The 20342-nt window shown below is 41.0% G+C and overlaps 1 protein-coding gene across 4 annotated transcripts in view; it reads left to right on the top strand.

Moving 5' to 3' along the window:
- The window catches only part of Golim4 (golgi integral membrane protein 4), an 82192-nt gene that overhangs the window by 37612 nt on the left and 24238 nt on the right, over positions 1-20342 (top strand). For 2 of the 4 annotated variants that reach the window (XM_076574270.1, XM_006972664.4), the window contains exons 2-7: positions 6303-6377; positions 7779-7828; positions 9674-9727; positions 11354-11504; positions 14196-14278; positions 15015-15098. In XM_076574270.1, the coding sequence (XP_076430385.1) occupies positions 6303-6377; positions 7779-7828; positions 9674-9727; positions 11354-11504; positions 14196-14278; positions 15015-15098 (497 nt within the window). The remainder of the gene's footprint in view (positions 1-6302; positions 6378-7778; positions 7829-9673; positions 9728-11353; positions 11505-14195; positions 14279-15014; positions 15099-20342) is intronic. The other 2 variants (XM_076574271.1, XM_006972665.4) reach the window with 1 other exon arrangement.

Here is a 20342-nt window from a genome sequence, read left to right as displayed (position 1 = left end):
GCAGGCAGCACATCAGCAAGCAGCCTACTCTCACATGCGTTAATTCACAAAACCTGCACTCCGAGACCATCCTGTGTGACTGACAAGCAGTTCAGTGGAGAGAGTCTCCTCTCTGCAACAGCCCTTACTGCTCTTCCCTGGGGAGGAGCCGTGTGGATTTTGTAACTGACTGAGCTCCTGAGCCTTGCAAGTTATGTTAGCTCCTGAGTCCTGGGCCTCCTTCTTTCCTCAGGAGGTAATGCTTCAGTTTGGGGGAAATGGCTAGACAACACCCTGACTGGATCTTGTACCCCACGTAGTCTCATTCGTATAATGTTCCCATCACATTTCTGTTCAGAACAACCCAGTTGTTCCCTGTGTCCCTGTGGATAAAAGTCTAAGTTAGAGACCTATGGAAAGTGTCCCCTTCCCTGTCCCCAAGCCTTTGCCCTCCAGGCTGGCCATGATCAGGTGCTCTGACCTCTGACCTTCTGTCTTTTAGGTATATACATGCTTGTGATCAACTTTCTGTATCTGCAACACTCTTCCTCTCCGTGTCTGTAAACCTGGGTCCTTCTTAAAGAGGACTTATGTCACCTTGTACTTAGAAGAGAAACCTACCTCCCCAACTCTTTCCACACTTCCAATATCCTTCAGTCTTTTTTTTTTATCTTACTCTTGTGATTACCATATAATACAGTATTTATTTTGTTAATTATTTATTATTTTATGTGTCTGTCAGACCCAAATATTAGTTTCTTTTTTTATTTTATTTTATAATTTAATTTAATTTTACATATCAGCCATGGATCATATATTAGTTTCTACAAGGCAGATTTAAAAAAAAAACAAAAATCTATTTTGTTCATGACATAGTCCCAGATGTCAGAACAATGCCTGGCATGTAATGTGTACTCAATAAATATTTGTTTGTAACATAGAAACCACTGAGGAGCTGGTATTTGAACACTGACTTTCCATCTTTGGTAGAATTATTTGCCCTACCAATTGACAAATTCTCATGGGAAAAAAAAAAGTTAGGTGACTTTTAGGCTTGCTTCAAGCATGTCAGTTGCGAAGAATATAGATCCATTATTTCATTATAAAATCCATGCACCCTTAATACTGCATTAGACACTTGTCTTATTGATGTGACCAAATACCTGAAAAAACAACTTGAAAAATGAAGAATTTAGTTTGGCCAATGTTCAAAGAGACACCACCCATCATGCTAGAGAAGGCTTGTGGACAGTAACTTTAGGCAGCTGGGCACATTGGCCGTGAGGTAAGGAAGCCTTGAGCAGACAGCACGTGGGGCAGGCATGTGAAGCCCTTTTCTTCCACCGTCTTCCAAAAGGTCATCATCAGCTAGTTGGGGTATTTTACATTCACACCACGACATAGGTCTAGCCCATCTTAAGAGGGTTTAGGTGCATCTCTGCACACACACACAGGTATGAAACACTAGAAACAACCCCTCTCTCCCGCCCTTCGTCCATCTCCTATTTCCCTCTCCTTTTTCTCTCCTCCATTATTTTCCTAAAATACTTGGAAGTGGTCTGGCTGAAATCCTGCTGCTGGATAGGAAGATTCCTGTATAAGGTCTTTATATACACTGTATCTTTCTTTGGAGCAGCTCTGCTTCTATTAGCGCAGCTCATAAACTTCTAACCCCTGTGCCTGAACAGCCATGCATGTCTTTGAAAACGTCGCTTTGCCCCGGACAGTGCAAGACTCTCACGTGGCAAGACATTTTCCTTTCAGCTTTGAAGACTTTCCATAAACAGTCCACCAGCTCAGTCTCTGTTGTTTTAAGGGGGTTTCCAGATGGGTCCTCATGCTTGTCCTCTAAGCACTCCTGCCTACTTAGCCGTCTCCCCAGCCCTGAGGAGGTGAAGGGAAGGCAGGCACTATTTACGCAGGTACCTGAAGAAAAAGCAGTTAGTACTCAAGAAAAGGATGGTAAGCTGCTGAGTTAAATATGCATCTTGCATCTTCAGAAAGAAACAAGAAAGATGTGGGGCTGGAATATGAACAACAAGGCGAAGGCTTTTGAGGCCTTTGGGTGTCATTCGGCATGTGAACGGAAGGCAGGAGAAGGCAGTATCTCAAAGTCTGGGTCTTGAATATAAGGGGAGTTAGATAATAACTGAATTACAGTATAAATTATAAATCAAGCAGGAAAGGTTGTAATGGAAGATATGTGTGTTAGGTTCCTGCCACCATAACGAATCCCTGAGACAATTAACTTATCTAGAGAAAAGGTTTGTTTTGGCTCGCAGTCTTGAAAGTTCCAGTTTGTAATGCTTGGCCCTGGTTTTTTGGCATGTGGTGGTGGAAAAAAAATCTGTTCACTGATAGCCAAGCCGGTAGAAACCGCTTTCACAGGACACTCCAGTGACCAAGGGACCCCTCACTAGGTCTTACCTGCTAAAAGTCCCCTCCTTCTGTGTGGTGTCACTCCAGGACTGAGCCTGTAACACCTGGATCTTGGAACACACTCAAAATCCAAACTGTAGCAGCCTGAACTTATGGACCTTAGCATCTGCTTTAGTGGTGCCTTCTTGCTCTCCTGGGAGCTCTAAGAAAGGTCCAGTATGAGGACCAGATGGTGGCTGTTACGTCCTCCGTTCCTTTATTGTTTGCTGTGGATTTTCTTAGGTTTTTTATATTCATCCTCAGACTTTGTATGAAGTAAAATTACTAAAGCAAGAAGAAAATATAACAGAAAAAAAGACACCTGTAATGCTATTTTCATGTTAAGTCACCATCGTCTGCACCCTAGAGAAAGGGCTCTGGGGCTGGCCTCCACCCCATTTACAGTGAATTAGGACTACAGGTCAAAGTGGTTCTTAAAGGCTGTCATCATGGGGCTGGGGAGAGAACTGGGTTGGTGAGGTGCCTGCTCCGCAAACATGAAGGCTTATGTTCAATCCCCCAGCACCCACATAAAGAGCCAGGGGCAAGGGAGCATCTCTTAACTTGGGGGCATCCCAGGTGGATCCCCTGGAGGTCATTGTCTGGCTGGCCTAGCTGAGTGGATGGTTTTCAGGTGCTGTGAAAGGTCCTTTCTCAAGTACAAGACGGAGAGCTGTGAAGGAAGATGCCTGATGTCTATCTTGTCTCTACATGCTCATGTGCACCCAAACACATCCATAGAAATGTGTATAAAACACACACAGATTATCACAAATACCTGATTTTAGTCCTAAACTTGCCCACAAGCCTTTACAACATTCTGTCCTGAGAACTGTATGTACTGCCTTGAATTTATTTCCCCTCTTCTTTTTTGTTAACTGGCTGTCTTTCTATAGCCACAATTTTTGAAATTCTAAATTTATTCATTTAAAGTTGGATTACTGACAAACCTTAATTATTCTACCGGTTGAACTGTGTGACTCTTAACCAAGTTTTGGTAAAATGTTATACTGTAGTAGGATCTGAAAGAGGGGAAACAAAAAACAAACAATAACAACAACAAAAAACCCACGGGCTATTATTGGATCTGCTAAAGAAGCATTTTCCATCCCTTGGTTTAAGAAGTCAAGACATCTGGTCGTGCTTTCTGCAGAATTTTTGACTGTTGCTTTCTTTTACATTCTTGAGCATTTATCTATCTTTTGTGTCTGGGTGTTTGTGTGCATGTGTTTATGTGAACCACAGGCATTATGGTGCTTGTGAAGGTCAGAGGGGGGCATCCTGACCCCCTGGACCTGGAGTTACCAGGGGCTGTGAACCATCATGTGGGTGCTGGTGACCAAACCTGGGTCCTCTTCCAGAGTGGCAAGAGCTTCTAACCACTGAGCTGTCTCTCCAGCCCCGGCCAGAGTTGCTTCTCAATTCTGAGTTGGAGCGTTTTACTTTGAACTTCTGAGAATAGACCTTCTCCCAGAAGCAAATGCACACAGCATTTCTTTTGTAACTTGTAGATGAAAGACAGTGTTTAAATGCCAAATGGCTACGGAAGCTCGTATGTTGCTTTAAACTCCTAAACCCTCTTTCTGTTCTTTGCTGCATGGAAAATATTACATCCTCTTTCAACAAGCCTGGGAGGAGACGAGCATTACAGAGTTTTATTTATTTATTTATTCTTCACGAGTTCTTACGTTTCAAATCTTATTCCTGTGTAGGCTTGCATCAGATTAAAGAGTTTGAATGCCAGGTTTGAGCCATTGTTTTAAACTTCCTTCACTAGACTTGCTTGGTGCTGTGAGAATATCCATTATATGCCATTGTGGAGCTTTAGTTCGTCTTGAATGATGCCCTTGACTTCGAAGTATAAATAGAAAACGGAGACAGGTGACAAGGATTGATTAGCAGTCTTTCATCTAACAGAAACAATAAGTGCACTGGATGAATTGCTAGCTCACAAACCTGGAAAATACCTAGTGAAGTGTGTGTGTGTGTGTGTGTGTGTGTGTGTGTGTGTGTGTGTGTGTGTGTGTGTAATAATGATTGCATTTACTAGAAGGACTTAAAGAGTCTATCTGGTCTATCTTGACTACCTATGAGTTTTTATGGAAAAAGAGACTTCCAGATTCTAATGAACTGAAAAATGCTTACTTGCCATCTCTGCAGGGGGATTTTTCAGGTAAAAAGAAATAGGCCAATATTACTGCCAGTGGATAAACAATATGCATATCATAATTACTACTATAACATTTAGCTTTTCCTGCCTTTCTGGTTCCAGAAATCCCTCAGGGTGGGGTTTTTAGTTCAAATCAAGGCCACAGAGGAAGGAGAGCAGCCGTCACTAGTAACAGGAAGCTGTGACTGGGAGAGGGCTGAGGGGCAGGCAGTCCCGTCAGCAGCAAGGGCTCATGGGAGGAGGAAGAAGAGGGGGGTTGCTGGGATCCTGACAACTTTGGCAGCAGCCAGTTGTGTGGAGACGGTTCTTGTGTTGTAGATAGACAGCTATTGACCAAAGACGATGGAACTGTATGTAGCCAAGGGGCGCTTGGGTCTGATCGAAGAATGGAATAACAGAATTGGCTTGGTTTGCCGGAGAATGAGATCATAGTTGACATAATGCTGGACAAACAGGAGTTGGAGGGTACATCTGAAATTGAATTTATCCTCTTCTCAGCCCTCACTGCCTGTTCAGACCACTCTGCAGCTGAGGCTTCTGTTCCCAGATAAAGTCTGAGACACATTTGGTGGTTTCTTCAGGCTCCACTGGGAATTAAAACAAAATCAAATGCCCCTGAAATTTTCAATAGCTTATACCTGTATACATGGCATTAGTTTGTTGATTGTTATGTCTGATCTAGTCTAGTCTAATAGATCATGTTTCATTCATTCCAAGGTGAAATGTCTCTCACTTTCAGCTTCTGCTTGCTACAGATATATATATGTATACATATATATATATATATATATATATATATATATATATATATATATATCTGTTAACAAATGGGCTAAATATTCTCACTGGACCAAGTTCAAACGCAGACCCTCTAACAGACAGTTAAATATATATATATATACATATATCCACCACTGCATTAAGAGCTGTGGTGAGCATTGTTCTCTCCACAGGTCCATCTTCCTCCATAGTCTCCAAGAACGTCTTGTCTGACTTCTTCACAGTGTATGAATAAGCAGAGAGCAGAGAAGGCAGGAAGACTTTCCAGAATGGACATCAGTTTGCTCTCATGGATAGTGAACTGACTCTTTCTTTGTGGGCACTTTTTGGGGGTCTTAGTGGAGTCTCTCCATCCTCTTTCATTGTGTTTCTCTTCCATCATGAAGGAAGTGGAAAGAGATTCTCCTCTTAGTGGAATCATAGTGGCGTGCTGCCTTCTGTGGCAGCTGCTTTTGGTTGAGATGCAGGGCACACTGACTTAGCAGATGAGGGATACTGACAGGGAAATGCTCTTCTGGCACTTGCCAGGGAAGTGATTGCAGGGGATTTGTATGAGGGTGCAACTCCTGTGTGGACTGTGGATGAAGTCTTGCGAGTGGACACCATTGCCCAGGAAGAGATGTGGTGGGCCTTCTAGAGACGTAATGCGTATTTAAGAGGCAGCAGGCATCTTAAGGAGTTACTGGCTAACTGACATATCAGCTTTGGCTAGGGAGTCCCCCTGGAATTGTGCCCAATAACATATGTATTACTTGTGCATATTATTTGCACAGAATCTGGATCTTTGAATACATCCACTTGTTTATTCTTTACCCCAGATGTGAAACTTTATATTTCTACCTTAATTGGATGTGGGCACTGGTTTATGTTTCTATTGGTTTATGTTTTTAAAATTGTTATTAACTTTACCCTGGACCTCTTAGTTCTCTGACAAATTTAACTCTATCTTTTCCAGTTGTATATGAACACAGATCAAGATTAGAGAAATCTTTGCAAAAAGAAAGGCTCGAACACAAGAAAGCAAAGGAAGGTAAGACAATGTGAGCCTGTGCCCTTTGGTTTCCGCCTACCCCTTCTTTGATGCACCATTACTTGCCCTAGGATGCTTTTTGGTTTTGTATTTTTGTTGTTGTTGTTGTTGTTGTTGCTGAGTTGTTTCTCAAATGAGCCTGAAGTCAGTACTATAGGTGGGCAGAGGAAGAGCTGTCAATAAATGTGTCAGGCGTGGCGCAGACATTTTATATAGTCTCAGTGACGGGGAAGTAGCCGTTTCTTCTCCTTTTGGAGCTCAAGTCAGATAGTAAGTGGAAGATGCGCAAGCTTTATCGTCCAGGTCACGACTCAAGGGTCTTCACTTCCTTCCAACCCACAGAGAAGCCTTTGCATCAGAGGCTCAGGTGTAGGTTTAGAAGCTTCTGCTTCGGCAGCCTTCATGACGGTCGCACATCAGCACACAAATTATTTCAGAAATAACACACAAGTTCCCTTCTACATTACATACGTGTATTTCTAATGCATCAAGCCTCTGTCCACCGTTGGGACATTGTTTAGAACATGCATTGTTTAGAACATGTTTCATACACGCCATCTTACGTCTGTAACATGGTGAGTTGACCCACTACCTTGAATGAAGCAGTTGTTATTATTTCATAAAAAATTTCACTGACACAGTTGTTCAGTCAGAAATTAACAGGCAACACTGGCAATACTGTCAAATGCTGTCAGAGCTTATTAAGAAAGCATGCATTCCAACAGCTAGCTACTAAAAGTTATCTGCATTCTTATTTTTTATTTTACATTTTGTGATGAGTCTCAGAATTTAAGCTCTTGACTCCCTTGGTGGAATAAAAGGGTAGGTGCCGTGGTAGATGTGTGATACCATGCAATGCTCTCCTGACTCTTGGGTTGAGCAGACTTCAGAATCCTGAGAGATGCTCTGAGACTTATCTTTGCCGTGTCTTCCACTGCAGAGTGATTTTATAGAGCCATCTAGTGGATAATAAAGTTTTCAGAGCATTGAAGATGGCTTAGATGGCTTGATTGTCTTTTCAGTTCCTGAAGGAATTTAGTGTGCCCTCTAGTGGGTAGCAATAAATCACCCTGTCTCCACATGCACCCGCTGCCTCTCAGTTTCCAAGGCAGCTTTTCACAATGCTATTATAAGAGTGCTATTAGTCACTTGATTCAAACATGGATTCTGCGGATGCAGGCTTCGCAGAGAGAAGGGAAATCGGAAGACTGCATGCTTTGTCATCCGCTTTCCAAAGTTTGAGAGATAAAATGAAATACATAAATCACCAAATAGATTAATTTGAATTGGAATCATTTTTGCAAGTCTGAGTAAAGTATACCTTTTTTTCTCATGGATGTTTAAAAATTTTTAAGTGGATTAACTTATTGCTTTCTTTCTCTGCATTTTTATCTTTCCTAGATTTCCTTGTTTATAAGTTAGAAGCACAAGAAACACTAAACAAAGGAAGGGTAAGGCTTTGCTCTATTTTGGCTTTTAATTTATTTTCATGCACCTTGAGAGAGATGAAAATATTACTGTGAAAAATTTTCTCTATCGATCACTAGCATTGTAAGTTGAACATGCATTTTTGGTACAAAAAAAATAATAAAGAAATCCTAAGAGGAAAACTTGAAGCATTGCTCATTTAAAACCTACCTTTTCTTGCATCTGGACACATCAATGATTAGTGATAAATTGAGATAGCCTCACTGTGTCATATAAAGTGAAGGCTTTGTTTGGTTGATTGGTTTGGTTCTGGAGTTTTGAGATAGGTTCTCTTTTCCCCAAGAAAGTCTTAAACTCATTGTGTAGCAATGGATGACCTTGAACTCCTGATCCTCCTGCCTCTACCTCCTGCCTCTACTTCCTTTGTGCTGGAATTACAGATAGGTGCTAGTCTGTGTGGCCAGCGGGGTGGGGGGGATTATTATTCATATTTTTATTTGCTCGAGGTGTCTCTTTTCTATGACATGTAAGACTTCTGTTTGCCTTTACAAAATCCTATCAAACAGGAGATCTGCCTTAGTGCTGACATTGGCAAATACCTGAAGAATGAATTATGGACAGAATGAATGATGTTGGCATTTAAAAATATTTTAAAGTTAAAACTGACTGGCAAAAAGCCAATCTTTCTCTTAACACTAGAAAAATGTATGAGTGTTAGCTGAATAAAACATTAGTGTTTAGGGATTTCAAAACGAAGAAAAGTCAGTTCCTGGGAGAAGCTTTCAGCTTTCAACTCCTACTTGCTTTTGGAAGCCCCAACCAGACCTGTGTGCATACGATCATATGATTGTGCATTTTGTAATGTAATTTCTTTATAAACTAAAAAAAGAGAAAAGAAGTCAGAGGATGAGATGATAAAGCAAAAATGTGGCTTATTTTAGGAGCTATGAAAAGAAAACACAGGTGCGTGCGCACCTATGTGGTGACCGCGCACAGCAGGGGGATGCCCTGCAAAGGTAAATCAGCCTAGGGAACGAGGGAGCCCGAAGGTTCCAGGTGTCCTCAGGATGTTGATTGAGAGTGGCAGCCTAGGATGTTGAAACCAGGAGGCGGGTGTGGACAGCCGCTCTGCTCCCTTAGGCTGCAGGGATGGTCTAGAACATGGGATGGGAAGGGAGAGTTCAGCCACCATGAACTTGGGCTCCATTCCCCCCTCTGCTGCTGGTGGACTCCTTGCTCCAGTTCTGCCTTTTCACCCTGGTGTTGGTAAAATGAAGATTATGTGAGCGCCCACTGCAGTTGAGAGAAGAAGGGTCCTTCTCTTCCTCCCTTAAGACATGCTGAGTTTGTGAGGCCTGCTCTTAACTGGCGTGTCCCCCATCCCTCCTCACCACCCTGGGCATTAGACTGTGTATTTAGACAGAACGGTGACTTTCAGAAGTGCACTGTGTGCCTGGGCCACTAGGCTTCTCTAGATCATAAGAACCAGAGCCAAATTATCTCTTAAGAACCACTGTCCACTCATCACGTTATAATTCTATTCCCATTCGTTATGTGACTAAACTCTAACAAACCCAGGAGAAAGGTGAAACCTTGTTTCTGCTCTTAAATGAAGAAATAGGAGTTCTCAGGGGGTGGCTCAGTGGTAGAGTGATTGCCTAGTATTTGCAAGGCCCTGAGTTCAATCTCCAATCCTGCTAAATAAATAAAGAAAAGAGATGGCCCTCAAGATATACCGTCTCTATCACAGAATTTATGTTAGCTTACCAAGCAAAACTGAAAATCTTTTACTAAGCGAGTCAAGCTGTCCTTGGCAAAATACCCAGATCAGCTATCTTTTGTTGATTTGATTTTCTTTTTATTTACAGCAAGATTCCAATAGCAGATACAGTGCATTGAATGTCCAGCATCAGATGCTGAAAGTAAGTAACCTAACGTGTCCTAGATGAATGAAGAAAGGAGCAGGCACTATTTGAACTAATTAACCATCATTAATGTAATAAAAGAGAAGGTTTGTAGAAAGTTGACTTAGTGTATAGAGTCATAGTTGGCTAAAAATTGTAGTTTTAGTTCCTCAACATGATTATTACCTTTATACAAAAAAGGTGGCTAATATATTGCCCATTTTCTTATTTAATAATTGGGCTCTCTGCCTAGCTACTTTTTCAACGTTGTTCTCTTTGGTATCTTTGAAGTTCATTGTTTACATGGTCTTTCGTGGTGGTTTTTCTTTTATCTTAGACAGACTGGAGTGTGTACAACTCAAAAGCTTCCTTTGTGTTGCTAATGTTTAAGGGATGTACTTTTATCTACCCCAAGAACATAATTTATTATCAATTATCTTCCTTGGGCCCTGGGTAAAACTCACTATCAAGTGTCAAGAAGATCAAAACCACAAAAAAGTGAAGGGAGAGAGTCATTGATTACATCAAGCTGGGAGAGAGGAGTAGCAGAGCACCTTGTGCAAATCCTGCCATGGTCTCCGCCCATGTATTACTTCAGTGTTTTCTATGTTTTTGCATCAGCAGAGCACACACTTTCCACTGAAACCAGAGCCTCTCCCACATTCAAGAGTGCGGTACATGACTTAAGGCGGGGCATCTTCCACATAACTATTTGGAGAATGTAGAATTTAAATAACTCGTGATGTCTGTGTAGAATTATAATATAAAATCAAATAAATAAAAATTAATTCTAGAAACAGTTCATTACTTTCCCCAAAGGGAAGAGAGTCAGTTCCCTCTCCTGCTCCATATCCTCTACACCCACCACTCTCTCAAACTGGATTACTAGAACACTGAAAATCAAAGAGATGCTGAATAAAGTGGTCCTTTGGGGTCAAAAGACCTGCCTTTGTATATTTCTAAGATGTCTAGCAGAGAATTGAGTGCATACTGAACATAATCAGACTGTCTCTTGCCTTTTCTTGGTATTGCAGTCAATAGTATTTATGGTGAATTAGGTAGCACAAGCAATCTAGAAATGATTGAAAACATGGAAGTGAATATGTACAAATACTATCCAATAAACAGTCTTGAGCATTTTCAGATTTAAGTAGCTTAAGCTTAGAGTTGCCCTGAATCGTCCCATGAATACTGTAGAGCATTGATCTTGCCTGTTAAGGCCAGAAAATACACAAAATGGCTAAGGTTAAGTTTTATTGTTACCTTACTGTATTTCTACAATAATTTGAATCCAAGGAATACCCTCAGATTCCCCCACCCCACCCCACCCTTTCTCATCTCTGATGCTAGCTTCTTCCTCTTAGTGATGTTTAAAAGTAAGAGGAGATTTGTGTTTCCCCATGGTCTCAATTGAAGAGGAATGGAAACAAAAAGGAACTACACAAACAGAGCACAACCTTGCCTGAGCTCACTCTTTCATTCACTCTCTGCCTCTGATGAGAGAAAGGCCATGCAGAACACAACCTTACCTGAACTCACGCCTTCATTCACTCTCTCCTTCTGGTGAGAGAAAGGCCATGTGCCAAGAAATAGACTCTCGCGTGATTTCGAGAATGCATCTTTGCTCAAGTGTTCATCTTGCAGAGTCAGCATGAGGAGCTGAAGAAACAGCACAGTGACTTGGAAGAGGAACATCGTAAGCAAGGGGAAGACTTCAGCAGAACGTTCAATGACCACAAACAGAGATACCTGCAGCTTCAGCAAGAAAAGGAACAAGAGCTTTCTAAGCTGAAAGGTATTTGATAGGGTTAGAGATGCCTTTGTCCGCCGTCTCAACAGGAGCACACACAGAGGCTACACACAGATGCTGGGCTCCTTGGAGGTCTTTGTATTATGTAGTGCAGTTAACTTTGGAAGTCACAGTGATTATCAGCCTCTCTTATGCGCATAATCCATTGGTTTTGTTTTGGTTTTTTTTTAGTTCTTGTTTTATTTTTATGGTGTTTTGTGTGCACTGTATGTATATGTCTGTGCAATGCTAGCCTGTTAGCATGCCTCATGCCTCTGGAGGCCCCAAAGGGGCATTAGATCTCCCAGAAGTGGAGTTACAGATGGTTGTGAGCTGCCCTGTGGGTGCTGGGAATTGAACCAGAATCCTCTGGAAGAGCAGTAAGTGCTCTCAAACTCTGAACCATCTCTCCATCTTCTTTCTCATTATTTTTAAAGCAAGATACATATATAGTAAAATTTTGGTAGTCCATATGGAAGAAATCAGAGCTACAGAAAATAGGAGGATACATATATGTGATTCTGACTATTAAGTTATTTCAGCCTCAGAACTTTGCACCCAGGACAAAAGTGGAAAGGCGAGATGCCTTAGAGAGCTGGTCATCCTTAAAAAAAGACATCACACACACACACACACACACACACACAACTTAGGAGAGACAGAAAGTGAAAAACCACACTTGCAGAATCAACTTTTGGAAGAAATTTCCTGAAGGGATCTGAAACTGAGTTGAGTAGTGTCTCAACCTGATTGTGAACAGCATCATTTCATGGTTGAGTCCTGGACTGAATGAAAATGATTGAGGGAGCTGAGTATAGATCTCACTTCCTCTCCACTTCCTGACTGTCAATGCAATGTGAACAGATGTCCCAAGCTCCTGCTGCTGTGACTTCACAACAGGGGTGGAGTGTAATCCAGCACTGTGAAGTAAAGTGAACCTCTTCTCCCCTGAGGTGCTTTGGCTAGAGTATTTTATCCCAGAAGCCAAAGTGGAACTAAGACATGACTCTGGGTAAAAGGTTTAGGCAACAAAGTTAAAGCATTTCGTGATCGATGAAGGGCAGCGGTGGCTAGGTGATGAAGTGCGGGCAATTTTGGGTAGCATAATGCGACACAAGAAGATTATCTAGACCTCTCCCTCTCTCTCCCAAGGAAGGCTGACAGCATGGAAACTTAGATAATTGCTCTTGATTATTTTGAATATAATAGCTGATAACACATTTGTATGATGTATTAGGACCAGGTGAAATTTTTCCAGTGGATGGTTCTACTGAATTCTCATCACAAACCTGCAGGCAGGCAGCCAGGTGTCTCGTTTTATTTAACGTATGAAGAACTGGAGGGTGCTGAGCAAAACTTGCTGGCAGAAGCCCAGGGAAGGCATGGAAGCCACTGCCAATAAATTTGCAAACTAAAATTCACAACTAGCTAGTCAAGTTGAGGTAGTTCCAGTGTTGAAAGCCCCATGCAGCCTGTAGTACATGAAAGGTTCTTAGTGATGGCCAGTGGTGTCCTGCTTTGACTTCTGGAAAAATCCACGATGATGGGAAGGCCCAGTCCTACTTTGTTCTTAGTTTTTTTTTCCCCAAATGTAGTCATAAATCGTGTGCCCAGGTGTCGAGAAGGGGCAGGCTGTAAGAAAGTAAAACTGTCCAAGGGGACTGAAACTCTCCTTTCGTGCTTAACATACCCTGCAGAGATGGAGCCTTGTCTGCCGAAGTATCCCTGTACGGGCACAGTTTGCCTGGGGCAGTCCAGATTTATATGATGCCTGTTGTCCTGGCTCATCTATTAATCGTGCTCCCTTTCTTTCTCACAGCATTGCTTCTTCCAAAATAAGTTATGTAATCACCCTGCCAGCATTCAGCTTCCCTTGTGTTATTTATGTATTGCCACAAAATCATTGGCCTAATATTGCCAGATATTCTTAGATCCGTCTTTAAACACTGATGAATATTCAAATATGGAAAAAGACTATGTAGACAAAATTTTCAAAAACCACTAAGTTTGTGTGTTTGAATAGTACTTGTAAGACACATGGAATGATAGAATTTCTAAAACTAGAGAGGTAGATCTAGAATTTGCAAGAGGAAGCTGGTAACTGAACAGAGCTTGGAGGAAAGGTTTTAGGACCACACTCTGATTCCACACGCTCACATTTTATCTCTGAGAAGACCTACTCAGAGTAGAATTTAGATTAACCAAGAACTCAGTGACAGCAGTAAAAAAAATTAGAGGCTATCAAGTTAAGGAGGGTTTCTATTGTCTCTAATTGAAGTACCTTGTGAAGGGGATGTGAAAATTATTCATGCTATGAGAAAGAATCTGTTCTGTTCATAACTATTTTTCATTGGTAAAGATCCTCAAATCGGAGAGCACCTGCCCATACATTTAGTCCCAAGGGCTCGTTTATTAACAGAAACGTTTCATTTTCAACACCCATGTGATTAAAATTGTTGACTTCATATGTAATGCATAGCCTATTTCCAGAGGCTTAAGCCAATGAACCAGGTCATTTTGCATTGAGCCTTTGAACCCACGCTGTGTACCAATATGATACAGTCTTTTGTTGATTTGGAGTATTTTACTGTTAAAGTCCAAAACACATTCTTAAATAAGTTTTCAGGTTTCAAATAATGACATATAAAACTAGATTATTCCCAGTGTTCATGTATGATTGTTCTTGTTATAAAACAGAAACTGTCTATAATTTGAGAGAAGAGAATAAACAACTAAGAAAGGCACACCAAGACATTCACACACAGCTTCAAGATGTCAAGGTAAGGTGAAATCAGACTTGGGCGCTGGGGGATTTGTCTCTTTTATTTTGCAGAATGGCTTCAAACATCATTCCTGGAAGCTGAGAAGATGAGCTATCTTAGCTCAAAGGTTATGAGTGCTTGCTGCTCTTGCAGAGGGACCAAGTTTGGCTCCCAGTACCATAGCTCACAACCAACAATATGTCCATCTCCAGGGAATCCAATGTCCTCCTCTGTCCTCTGTGGTCACATGTGTACCCCATCACCACCACCACCACCATCACACACACACACACACACACACACACACACACACACTTAAAAAATAAAAATAAAGTTTTTTTTCTTCTTTTAAATTAATTACCAAATGCTCTGCTTTGCAAACCCAGATTACCACCGTAGGCTTGCATACCTGGAGTATATCTGATACTTTTGCTGCTTCAGCATCATAAACTCAAAGTGGCCTAGGGTGTCTGAATATTTGTATAAAAAGTACTGAACTCATTCTTTTATTGGCTGATTACACTTTAAGATGGTTTTTCATTTACTAAAACTGATGATGACTAATGAAATGTTTATCTGTGTAGCCCTGTTGATAGGTTTCAGAATACCCCATACATCACACCTCTCGCTAGGGATTTTTAAACTTAACAAATGCTGCTACAACAACAAGCAAATAACATTTGGGTGCTCACACCAAAGAACTGTGTTTTGTGACGTGAATTCAGCTCAACGTGTAAACTTCTTTTTTGTGTAGCAACAGCATAAGAATTTACTCTCCGAGCATGAACGGCTTGTAGTGACTTTGGAAGACCACAAGAGTGCACTGGCTGCTGCTCAGGTTAGGAGGGAAGCAGCCGTTGTTGGGTCCTTTTAAGGTCTGCTTACTACTTCTGAATTCCTTTGTGCATGGAGGTTTTCACAACACAGTCTTCAGAGAGTTACTTCTGACAGCACTCCTAATCCTGGGGACAATGCATGCTTTTCAAAGTCACCGAAGAGACCGCTAAATAAACTTTCCGTTGCTTTTGGTACATGACTGTTTCTGCCTCTGCCACATCCTGCAGGAAAGGTTCTGATACTTAACTCACAGCGTGGCCCGTGAATCCGGTCTTTTGCACCTCTCTGGCCCGGGTCATGTCTTAGGATACAGGGCTGTGTGATGCTGACTACCTAAGTCAATCATCCCCAGACCTTTTCTCTTTTCCTTCCCTTATTCCCAGTATTGCAGGCTGTATGTCTGGACTCCTTTTGGGACAAGACTTAGATAGGGCTGTTCATAGCCCAGAAAAGCAGAAGGGTCAGTGGAAAGTGGAAAACAAAGAGTTTTCATCTCCATTTGTTCAGAGACTAGAGTAGCCCCTGACATCAGCCATGCTCTTGCTGTATGTCTGTTAACTGAATGGACAATCAAATACGAGCTATGGAGAGCTTGTTAAGGAGAGATCTAAATGAGAAGAGCTCAAGAGCCAGAGAATTAGGAGTGCCTGGCATAGTCACTCACTTTTATTATTAAAATTATTAACAGCTGTAATGCATTGGGCTCAGACCTATTTCAAAGACTCGTTTCTTTCTGCATTTAGGGGACTAGGGTTTTTTTTTTAACATAAAAATGATTCATTTTGCTTTTTAATTTTGTAAGTATACTCTCACATTAATTTTTCTTCAATATTTTAAGTTAATCCCTGATAATTGCCTATGTGTATACACAATGCTTGATGATATTTACCTAGCATTTCCCTCTTAAATTCCCTTGAACCCTCAACTCATCCCCCTTCCAACTTCATGTCCTCCATTTTCTTTTTACCTCACTGTGCCCACTTCAGCTTTCTATATGTGCACAGGTGTGGGACATATGGTGGAGCACTGGAAACCTAACACTCAGAGAATTTTGATTATCCCTCTCGAGGCTGCCAGCAGCTGCCCATAGCGTCCTCAGCTAGGGATAGGGCCTTGTGAGCCGCCCCTCCTTGGGGACCTTTGTCAACTGGGTGTCTCCTACTCTGTTGCTCATGATGATTTTTTTTTTTTTTTTTTTTTTTTTTGGTTTTTCGAGACAGGGTTTCTCAGTGTAGCTTTGCGTCTTTCCTGGGACTCACTTGGTAGCCCAGGCTGGCCTTGAACTCACAGAGATCCGCCAGGCTCTGCCTCCCGAGTGCTGGGATTAAAGGCGTGCGCCACCACCGCCCGGCTGCTCATGATGATTTTTATCTATATATGAAGTGGTTGACTCCACACACTTGCATTCCATGTCTTCTTCATAAGATTTAAGTGCTATTTTCTGTGAGGTTCATGGAGCAAAATGGGGTAAGCTGATTTGAACACTGTGCTGTAATAGTTGTAAATATTACAATAAGCATCAATCTGAAAATGTGCAGAAACAGAATTAAAATGGTTGGTTTAATGACCCAAACCAAGTTCTTAACACTAAGCACATTAGCAGTATTACTGAGCCAGTTTTTGAACTTTCCATTATTATTATACACGTTTGTGTGCATACATGTGTGGGTGGAAGCCACACATGTATGTCAAGCAAAGTGTCATTCCTCAGGACATCCTCCATTTTGAGACAGTCTTTTGTTGTTCTGGAACTCATTGATTCCAGTCACCTCCAGGAATCCACGTGGTTTCCTCTCCCCAGCCCTGAAAGAATTCTACAATAAAAAAAAATTTTATATACACACAAAAAATATGTATAGTTTTATATTTAATTATTTAGTATATTTAACTGCTTTTGTAACTCCCAAGTATTTTGATTGGAAGGTGATCAAAGTTCTGCCTTATGAGGTTTTTGTTGTTGTTTTTTCATTTGTTTGTTTTGTCTTAATACTTATGCTATAACTTAGTGCCTCCCTTAATTCCCTTAATTAGAGCCATATGTCTCTATTAATTTGCACTGATGTAAAAAAAAAAAAATACCATTGACTGGCGGCTTAGACACAACAAAGTTGTCATAGTTCCAGAAGCTGGGAGTCCCAGATTCCAATGTCTACATTCAGACTCTTATGAGGACCTTCCTCTGGGTTGTTGGCTCCTGGCTTCTTGTGTTGTCTTGGATTCCTTTTATGAGGGCACTAACTTCATTGATGAGGATTCCACCCTTAGGACCTGAGTACCTTCTAATATACCAACCTTCTATTGCCATCACAAAAGAGATCAAACTTCAAATATACACACATTCAGTAAATAACATCGTATCAGAACTTTATCCAAATTTCCAAGGAAGGGAAAATTGCTGTTTCTGGCTTCTACACCTTATGCAAAATCCTCTTTCGAGATTCTTCCTTGACAGGTTCGTTTTTAAATATGGCTGAGAATTTTATTTAATCTTCATAATCTTGGGCTTATGGATGCCTCAGTGGGTAAAATGCTTGCCACACAAGCCTTTCAAGCAGAGTTTGGTCCCCAGAATCCAGTGGATATGGAAAGGAAGTCCTCTGACATGCACAGATGTGCTGTGGCATGCAATTACACACACACACACACACACACACACACACACACACACACACACACAAACACACACACACAGAGAGAGAGAGAGAGAGAGAGAGAGGCTGAGACAAAGAGAAACACATATATATATATATCACATTGCACAATAATAAAATTAATTTTAAAAAAATCTTCATAATCTAGTATATACCCTGTGTTCCTTTATAACTAAGTAAACTAGTAAACTGAGGTCAAAAGGAAGTTAAGTAGTTAGCCTGAGAAAAGTACCTACCCACCCAAAATTGTATCTCCGGTGCCTGGTATCAAAGTCACATTCTTGGTTGTGTTGATGAGACTTATTTAGTCAGCAGCACAGGTGTGTGGGCTCTTCCTCAGACCTTGTGGACTGTAACTGCTTGGGCCTAGGGGGATGGCTCAGCAGTTGAGAGCAGGTACTGCTCTTGCTGATAACCTAAGTCCATTTCTCAGCACTCACATTCAGAGACTTCAACCACTCTAGCCCCAGGGGGACCCCACATCCTCTTCTGACCACCAGGCACTCTTGCATTCGCTGGACACATATCTGCACAGAGACACATATGTATGTATTCATAATTTAAAAATAAAATGTTTTTAAAAGTGTACTTTCTGGAGCGGAGGCCACGGTCTCTACGTATTTTAATATGGTCCTTAATATACACTGATATCAAAACCACAACTTGACTACCTTCATGATTGTACATCTTAGAGCAGTGGGTTCTCAACCTTCCTAATGCTGTGACCCTTTAATACAGTACCTCATGTTGTGGTGACCCCCAACCATAAAGTTATTTTTGTTGCTACTTTGTATATGTATTTTTGCTACTGTTATGAATCATAATAAATTTCTGATATGAAGATGACCTTGGGTAACCCCCAATGAAAGGGTTGTTCAACCCCCAAAGAGGCCATGAACCACAGGTTGAGAACCATTGCCTTGGAGGAAGAGAAAAAGAATGCAGGAAATTGAATTTTATATATCCCGCCACATAAAAGCATTACTATGTGAATGCCATTGGTTTTGTTTTGTTTGATCTCAAACGTTGATTCCTAAGTGTTCTGACTGATTTTTTTTTTTTTGAGGTAAAGGCCACTGTCAGCTACATGTTACACTTTTATACAAATTGTAAGCGAGTACTCCTCTGATGCATAGTTAGCTAGCTAACATCTTCATTCTTTGAAAACTAGAAGAGACAAAACAGACCTGGGAGGTAGCTCCATCAGTATAATGCCTGCCATGCAACCATGAGGACCTGGGTTCGGATCCCCAGTCCCCACAGCAAAGATCAGCTGTGGAAGCGTAAACATAAATTCAACTATGAGTTGGCTGGAGACAGGTGGACCCTTGAGCTCATTGGCTGGCCATCCTAGCTGAATCAGTGAGCTCCAGGTCTATGAGAAGCCTTGTCATAAAAAAATGAGTAAGATGAATAGCAACAGAGGAAAGCCACCTGATATTGACCTTGGCCTCCACATACATGTGCCCACATGTGCATGCACACTTTTATGCATATTTGCATATACCCTGTATGCATATCACATATGTATACAAAAACACATACGCACACACATTTTTTAAAAAGGAGGTAAAACAGTGGTTCTCCCTAGTCACGGAGGAACAAAGGTTCTGTGTAAGTGTTTATTTACACAGTAATTCTGGTTTTAGGATAAGAGTGGTAGTGTGCATGAAGTGTGTATATGCAATATCTACTGATTTTGTTAAAGCTATTGGCCTATTTTCTACCTTTCTAGCTGTTTGTTTAAAAAAAGAAATAAGCAACAGACTGTTGTCCGTTTCACATCAGACATACTCAGATGCCCCAGTATGAGAGCATTCCAGTCCTGTACTAGTCCTGTACTAGTTCTGTTCTAGTCCTGTACTGGTCCTGTACCAGTCCTGTACTAGTCCTGTACTAGTCCTGTACCAGTCCTGTACCAGTCCTGTACTAGTCCCGTACTCACACACTGCCTTCGTCCATTTAAGCCTGAAGGATTCAGAATTGATGAATAAAAATCCAGCTTTATTTCCCCCCTATTTCACTGCTCTCTGCTACCTCTGAGCACAGTATAGAAAGCAATCTTGAAAGTAGCAAGTAAAGGACCTGACTTGAGCATAAATCAACTAAGGAGAAGAGGGTAAACATAGATAGATAGATAGATAGATAGATAGATAGATAGATAGATAGATAGATAGGAGGATGGATAGGTAGGTAGGTAGGTAGATGATAGATAGATAGATAGATAGATAGATAGATAGATAGATAGATAGATAGATAGATAGATAGGAGGATGGATAGATAGGTAGGTAGGTAGATAGATAGATAGATAGATAGATAGATAGATAGATAGATAGATAGATAGATAGATAGATAGATAGATAGAAGGATGGATGGATAGATAGGTAGATAGATAGATGATAGATAGATAGATAGATAGATAGATAGATAGATAGATAGATAGATAGATAGATAGTAAGTCCATTGAAGTTATAACTCAGGACATAGTTTAAGGGGTCTCAATTTGAATAACCATGTAAGTCTTAAGCTGATATGATATGATAAATAGGATAAAACATTGATTGCATAGCTGTCCTTTATTAATGATGTTTATA

The sequence above is a fragment of the Peromyscus maniculatus genome, chromosome 6, assembly GCF_049852395.1.
Source record: "Peromyscus maniculatus bairdii isolate BWxNUB_F1_BW_parent chromosome 6, HU_Pman_BW_mat_3.1, whole genome shotgun sequence".
NCBI lineage: Eukaryota > Metazoa > Chordata > Mammalia > Rodentia > Cricetidae > Peromyscus > Peromyscus maniculatus.
The sequence above is the reverse complement of the archived record's forward strand: the minus strand, read 5'-3'. Positions and strand labels throughout refer to the sequence as shown.